Source organism: Moschus berezovskii, chromosome X (genome assembly GCF_049115385.1).
Source record: "Moschus berezovskii isolate FMDL1 chromosome X, NW_MosBer_1.0, whole genome shotgun sequence".
Classification (NCBI taxonomy): domain Eukaryota; kingdom Metazoa; phylum Chordata; class Mammalia; order Artiodactyla; family Moschidae; genus Moschus; species Moschus berezovskii.
The window spans coordinates 136,639,306-136,647,189 of NC_142488.1; the positions used below are offsets into that span (position 1 = coordinate 136,639,306).

General features: G+C 42.4%; 1 protein-coding gene across 1 annotated transcript; it reads left to right on the top strand.

Annotated features, from left to right (window-relative positions):
- Positions 1 to 303: 303 nt before the first annotated feature.
- On the top strand, positions 304 to 4,038 carry SLITRK2 (SLIT and NTRK like family member 2). Its single transcript, XM_088833687.1, has 2 exons — positions 304 to 434; positions 677 to 4,038. Exon 2 carries the CDS (start codon positions 720 to 722, stop codon positions 3,252 to 3,254), a length of 2,535 nt encoding a protein of 844 aa, XP_088689813.1. The 5' UTR covers positions 304 to 434; positions 677 to 719; the 3' UTR covers positions 3,255 to 4,038.
- Positions 4,039 to 7,884: the final 3,846 nt, after the last annotated feature.

Here is a 7,884-nt window from a genome sequence, read left to right on the forward strand (position 1 = left end):
GCAAAATTAAATCAACCCGCAGAAAGCAGAGCATCCCTCCGGAAGCAGCGGCGTCCCCTTTTACCTTGCTCTCCCTCTCTTTCTGAAGATGCTAAACTACCGGCGGACTGCAGAGAACAGGGGTCCCGTCTTCTCCTGATGCGTGAGTAACCGACCCCCCCCAGCACCCCGCGCTCTTTGCTCGTCCACCCTCTTCCCTCCCCCCGCCACCAGTCCCCTGATTTTCCCACCCGCTTTTTGCGCAGTTAAAAAAACAAAACAACAACAACGACAAAAAGTAAAGCAATTTCTGCTTCGAGCCCAGGACGGGCAAGCCGCCTGAGATCGCTTCAAGATTTCCCGCAGGGGCGGAGGAGGAGGCGATGGGCTCGATTTAGTAGGACAATTCGGTTACTAATGACTCCGCGGCTGGCTGCGACCCGCCGGGAAATCAGGTGCAAGCATGTGGGTGCCGGGACGCGTGGGTGGGTGCGTGGGTGGGCCGGGGGTGGGGTGGGCAGAGGAGGAGAGCAGAAACCGCTGGGATAAAAAAAAAACGCGGTGATTTCATTCTGCCGCGCTTCCCACTCCCCGCCGTCTTCCTCCCTCCCATGCCGCCCACTCGCTTTGCCTTTTTAATCGGGCCTCCGTGTTTCTTTCTCCCCCGCCTCCCGCTCTCTCTCGCCCCCCGCCCAAGGTTTGCCTGTAGGTACCTGAGCTGACCCCGACGGCGCCTAAAGATGCTGAGCGGCGTCTGGTTCCTCAGCGTGTTAACCGTGGCCGGGATCTTAGAGACGGAGAGTCGCAAAACTGCCAAAGACATTTGTAAGATCCGCTGCCTGTGCGAAGAGAAGGAGAACGTCCTGAATATTAACTGCGAAAACAAAGGATTTACAACGGTCAGCCTGCTCCAGCCCCCCCAGTACCGAATATATCAGCTCTTCCTCAATGGCAACCTCCTGACCAGACTGTACCCCAACGAGTTCGTCAACTACTCCAATGCGGTGACTCTCCACCTGGGCAACAACGGACTGCAGGAGATCCGCACCGGGGCGTTCAGCGGGCTGAAGACCCTGAAGAGGCTGCACCTCAACAACAACAAGCTCGAGGTTCTGAGGGAGGACACCTTCCTGGGCCTAGAGAGCCTGGAGTACCTGCAGGCCGACTACAATTACATCAGTGCCATAGAGGCAGGGGCCTTCAGCAAGCTGAACAAGCTCAAAGTGCTCATCCTGAACGACAACCTCCTTCTGTCCCTGCCCAGCAATGTGTTCCGCTTCGTCCTGCTGACCCACCTAGACCTGCGAGGGAACCGGCTGAAACTGATGCCTTTCGCGGGGGTCCTCGAGCACATCGGGGGCATCATGGAGATCCAGCTGGAGGAGAACCCCTGGAACTGCACATGCGACTTACTTCCGCTCAAGGCTTGGCTGGATACCATCACCGTTTTCGTGGGGGAGATTGTCTGTGAAACTCCCTTCCGCTTGCATGGCAAAGATGTCACCCAGCTGACCAGGCAAGACCTCTGCCCCAGAAAAAGTACTGGTGACTCGGCTCAGAGGGGCGGCCACGCCGACACACACGTCCCGAGGCTGTCACCTACCCTGAATCCTGCTCTCAACCCGACCCGGGCTCCAAAAGCCAGCCGGCCACCCAAAATGAGAAACCGTCCCACCCCCCGGGTCACAGTGTCGAAGGACAGGCAGAGCTTTGGCCCCATCATGGTGTACCAGACCAAGTCCCCGGTGCCCCTCACCTGCCCTAGCAGCTGCGTCTGCACCTCTCAGAGCTCGGACAATGGGCTGAACGTCAACTGCCAAGAACGGAAGTTCACCAACATCTCCGACCTGCAGCCCAAACCCACCAGTCCAAAGAAACTCTACCTGACAGGGAACTATCTTCAAATGGTCTATAAGAACGACCTATTAGAATACAGTTCTTTGGATCTGCTGCATCTAGGCAACAATAGGATTGCAGTCATTCAGGAAGGTGCCTTCACAAACCTGACCAGTTTACGCAGACTTTATCTAAACGGCAATTACCTTGAAGTGTTGTTTCCAGCTATGTTTGATGGGCTGCAGAGCTTGCAGTATCTCTATTTAGAGTATAATGTCATTAAGGAAATTAAGCCGCTGACCTTTGATGCTTTGATTAACCTACAGCTGCTGTTTCTGAATAACAACCTGCTGCGGTCCCTGCCTGATAACATATTTGGGGGCACGGCCCTCACCAGGCTGAATCTGAGAAACAACCATTTTTCTCACCTGCCAGTGAAAGGAGTTCTAGATCAGCTTCCCGCTTTTATCCAGATTGATCTCCAAGAGAACCCCTGGGACTGCACCTGTGACATCATGGGACTGAAGGACTGGACAGAGCATGCCAATTCCCCTGTCATCATCAATGAAGTGACCTGTGAATCTCCCGCAAAACACGCCGGGGAGATCCTGAAGTTTCTGGGGAGGGAGGCGATCTGTCCAGATGGTCCAAACTTGTCAGACGGAACCGTTTTGTCAATGAATCACAACACAGACACACCTCGCTCACTCAGTGTGTCTCCCAGTTCCTACCCTGAATTGCACACTGAAGTTCCACTTTCTGTCTTAATTTTAGGATTGCTGGTTGTTTTTATCCTATCTGTCTGTTTCGGCGCTGGCTTATTTGTCTTTGTCCTGAAACGCCGGAAGGGGGTGCCCAGTGTTCCCAGGAGTGCCAACAACTTAGATGTAAGTTCCTTTCAGTTACAGTACGGCTCTTACAACACTGAGACCCAGGATAAAGCAGACGGCCACGTCTATAACTACATCCCTCCACCTGTGGGCCAGATGTGCCAAAACCCCATCTACATGCAGAAGGAAGGAGACCCGGTGGCCTATTACCGAAACCTGCAAGAATTCAGTTACAGCAACCTGGAGGAGAAGAAAGAAGAGCCAGCCACACTTGCTTACACTATCAGTGCCACGGAGCTGCTGGAAAAGCAGGCCCCAAGAGAGCCCGAGCTGCTGTATCAGAATATCGCTGAGCGGGTCAAGGAGCTGCCCAGTGCGGGACTCCTCCACTATAACTTTTGTACCTTACCTAAAAGGCAGTTCACCCCTTCCTATGAATCTCGACGCCAAAACCAAGACAGAATCAATAAAACCGTTTTATATGGAACTCCCAGGAAATGCTTTGTGGGGCAGTCCAAAGCAGACCACCCTTTACTGCAAGCTAAGCCGCAATCAGAACCAGACTACCTCGAAGTTCTGGAAAAACAAACTGCAATCAGTCAGCTGTGAAGGCAAATCATTGACATCAAAGGATGTCCATTGGCATCAAAGGATGCTGCTCCAAACTCGGAAGCTGGGCATTTGCTTTTGTGTGTGTCTGTTCTCCCTTTCTCAGCCTCAGTGGGGAACTTTGAAGATGTTTGGGGGATGGGATGAAGCAATGATACTGCTTTTTCAAGTTTTCCTTTAAATTATTTCTCTCTTGCTCTCCTCCCTCCTCCACCCCCCCTTCTCTCCTTAGGAACCATCATTGAACATGAATGTTTCTGCAATGCATTTTTTCATATACTTTGTTTATGGTTGTGTTTCCTTTTCCTTCTTTTATTTTTCCAGTGTGGGAATGGGAAGAGGAGATAATAGTGAATGAAGAAACAGTAAGCAAACTTTTCAAATGAAAATGGATATTTAGTGTATTTTGTAGAAGATCTCCAAAGATCTTTTGAGACTATAAATTCTTTTGTAAATAATGATATATGGTATTTCAGACTTCAGTTACCAAGCATAGCCACTGGGCATCACTTCTTCATGTTAAAGTGCCTTTGCACTTTAAGTACATTACTTAAATATTGCTTTTAGCTTTGATAAATTGAACATATTTTAATGCGTTGCATTTTTGAAATTAAAAACACTGTAAAATAGATGGAAATGTCAACTATATTAAGTCAACGTACAGTTTGCTTGAGTTATAGAAACCAGCTTGTCATCAAATGATTCTAGTTCTAGGACTTTATAGATTTAACTGTAAAATGTTTCCTTTCCTTTGGGTTTGTTCTAAGTGATTTTATTTAAGTCAACTAAGGGGATTTAACAGTGGACTAGAGGTAATAAACCACCTCAGTTGGGATTAGTAATTCATTAATAAAATATATTTAACCCAATATCAGAGTGAATTGAACAATTAATGCCCTTCCGTAAATCATTATTTTACACTAACATGGTCAGTGTTTTAGATTATTTTCCTAATTAAAGAGTACATTACACAACTTGTAATATATTTTTCCTGCATTAAATTAGATATTTTTATATTTAAATGAAAGAGTCTGTATTTCTAACTTTTTAATTGAAATTAATATTTTTTCTGCCTATTGAAACATTTTCTATAAACATACACCAGTAGAGGCCGCCACACACCTCATTTAATAAAGACATAGGAGCCATTAAATACCTTGAAGGAAGACTTCGAAGGTGAGATTTAAACGTCCCAAGTAAGTTCTCTGCAAATTCAAGGCAACAGAGACAAATGTATACGTTACTTGCTATTTTTTTTAGGATTAAAGGTTAGACTCAGAATCCATCTCAATTTTCCCATTTTCAGAGAAAGAGGCGTTTTCCTCTTGTGTTTATGGAAGTATTAACAGGGAGCTATCCAATGATGTACCCTGTGCGTCTCCAATGCAATTAATAAATGCCTAAATGGAGAAAGTAGGCATCTTTGCTTCCCCTGCCTTCTTCAGGTGAATGTTCTTGAATTTTTCCTTGGCTTGAGCAAGCTTTTCGTTTTAGTGTTAGAGTTTAAATGATTTGAGCTAACCAAGTTTACATAACATTTATGAAGCCTTCTTAGCCTATAAATAATTTTTAGAAGCAAATATTATTGTGTGCTTTAAACAAACAGCCCTTCTTTACAACAAAAAATAGTTTTGTTTTGTCTATTGTAAATCCTTATGCAACTGGGGTGGTGATCTGCATATAAAGTAGTCCAGCTTTTCAGTTCCTTATTAAAGCAATTGATGGCATCTGAAAGAAGCACACTGTTTCCTTTTCATAAATAGGTTACTGCACATAATAATCCTTTATTATCATGTGGAGATTGAAGTGGATCCTGATGACTTACTTTTAAAACTTTAAAATGACTAATAGTTTATTGTCCGTCACTATAAACAATTCATGTGATAGGCTTTCAATTAGAAATTACTTAAATCCAAATTATTTGGATTAATAGCTACTGGTGCAAAATCATTTTTTTAACAATAGAAGGTACTTGTGTATATATAAATGTAAAGGGCATTCAGGAAAATAAATGCCTTTAATACCCTAAAATCTCTGAACATCTACAGTGACAAGTTTACGTGTTCATTCTTTGCTTAGATATCATAATTCTTATTTAAATCCATTAGACTGAAGTTTAAAATGGTGGCTGAAATGATCTACAGGAAGGTTAATGTCCAGAGATTTTACATTTCATAGAAGAGTGATATGCCAGTTGAACTTGGAGATAGCTCCCGGAAACCATCTCCTCTTATATATATAAGAATTACAAAAAGTCTATCGTGTCTACTCTCATTTGGTGCAATGATAAATACAGAACACTGAGGTAGGTATTTGAGGGAATGATTATGAAGGCACATTAATATCCATCTTCTATTAAGAGAGATTTTAGATTTAAACTCTATACCTAGAACCACTGATGTGGTGATTCCACTTCAGTGTTCGTATTCTCCTGAAAATAAAGCCATTCCTGTAAAATACTAGTCTCCATAGAAAAACTAATTCATTCATTTTAAGCAGAGATAGCTTACTATTCATTTAGTTACATGATTTTAAAGCGGCCTCCTGGAAGAACTCAGATTCATAAACTCTTTTGCTTAATAACTATGGTTTAATTTTAAATTCTCATGCTTCTTAGATATGTACTTTATTTTGTATTAGGTTTTAAGATGAAATAATTTGAATGTGGTCCAGACTATTTCATTTAAAGGCATAAAACACCATATACTGTGAAGCTTTATTTTTTTAATGCAATAACAAACACTTTATTTTTTTTAACTTATTAGCATCCCCACTGATTGTATTGTTTTGCTTTATCCACTCAAGTGCTTTAAAACATATTTTATTTTAGGATTTTTATTTTTATCTCCTACAGCTGGATTTTGCTATTTCACTTTTATTTCACATGCAGCTTGTAATGGGTATGAGCACAAGCACAGCGAAATGGTTCCAGCCAGCAGAATGCTTTCTCCCCTGGGCTTGCCTGAAACAGATCTGTATATCTTGCAAATGGTAATTCCCTCTGATTCTAGCTCTTAATTACTTGCTTCCACTGTTTCTGAATATACCTGTGTCTAAGTTTGTATCAAAACTCTCAAAAGCACCACTTCTCAGTCTGGACACAATTGCCAAAAGTCTAATTTGGTTCTGGACTTTGGTCAAGCTGTGTGCCTTGTTACTTCCCTCCAGCAGTTGGTGAGTAAGGAAATGACCCTTCAGTTTCCTCTGCTTTATCCTCTGGCCTCTAAGGTAATTTAATTTTTCAAAATATTTTCATTTCATCAAGGGCTCACTATTCTATGAATTTTACAAAAAGTGTCTAATGAAAGAGAGGGACATTCTGTGATTTCTCAGACTCCGGAAAATCATTTTGGCTGTACACATTCCAGAAACATAACTGGATTGGAAGCTAGACTGAAGGAAGCCTTCTAGACAATTCTTCTAATCCTGTCATTTCTTCATTCATTCACTAAGTAATTGAGTGCTTGCTTCCTAGGGGCCAGGCTCTGTGCTGTGTGCTAAGGGGGTGCAGAGATACAGTAGTCAAGATCTCTGCCCACCCCCTCACCCCCACACCCTGCAGAGAGCTTAGTACTAAAAAAGGAGAACCTTATCTGAATGACCATCACCTGAAAAAACAGTGGGGACAGCAGTGAAATGCAGGAAGTTGAGTTTTGAAGATGATTTTGTACAGTGAAGTATAACATTGATACATCATGGGCTAGCTACTGTGTAACCACCATTAACATAATTTTAAAGTTACACAGCTAAACAAGGAGAACACCCACAAAAATAAAAACAAATTTCTGCAGAATAAGGCCCAATATTATGGCCTGAAAATAGCTATATACTTCTGCTATCTAAAGATGTACATTGTAAAGATGAATCCCCAAATTGTAAATACAAAAAAATCAGAAACATACTTATAATTTTGGAATATCAATGTTTTAGAGGCAGTATTGACCTTCTATTTCAGTGGCTTAAAATATAATATTTTGACTTAAGTGTCTTTTACAAAGACAATAAGACATCCAAATCCTGAAAGAAAATTAAGTACTGTATATAGATGTACTTTGCTTCCCACAATGGTTGTGCAAAAAGTCACGTGTAAATTGAAGTTTTGTAAGTTAAATTGTATTTTAAAAGCATTAGGAGAGCTGCCATTTAGAGGAAACTTGTGAATCAATCCTTTTATAAATTAGCAGAAAACCATTTTATAATACAAATCTGTCTAATTTATCTTTTTTGTATGTTTGGAGTTTCAATATCGACTTTGCTTAAAACACAGCCCACCTGCATAATAAGAGTGTGCTTTGCCAGTGCTGCTTGTGCTACCAGTTTCTTGGTTGCTAAGAGCTTATACTTGAAAATCCGCTGCAGTTTTGTGTGACTGGAGCTATGAAGCAATTCTCTGAGGGTGCAGTAGCATTCCTGAACAGTCTGAGTAGCCAACCCATTTCAACTTCATTGACCACACGACTCTTCTCCTCCGCAGCATCTTCTCTGTCAGACGTGTCCATGATTCATTAGACGGTAGAGTGACTCCTGTATTCACATCCTTTAAAGTGCTTAGAGTCACAGGTTTTATAATAAATATATGTGATCATGTAAACATATTAAACTGCATGTGTGTTGGAATTTTTTAGCAGCA

Bases quoted from the DNA above. Each gene is read 5' to 3' on its own strand.
- SLITRK2 (XM_088833687.1), top strand. From the start codon at position 720: ATGCTGAGCGGCGTCTGGTTCCTCAGCGTGTTAACCGTGGCCGGGATC.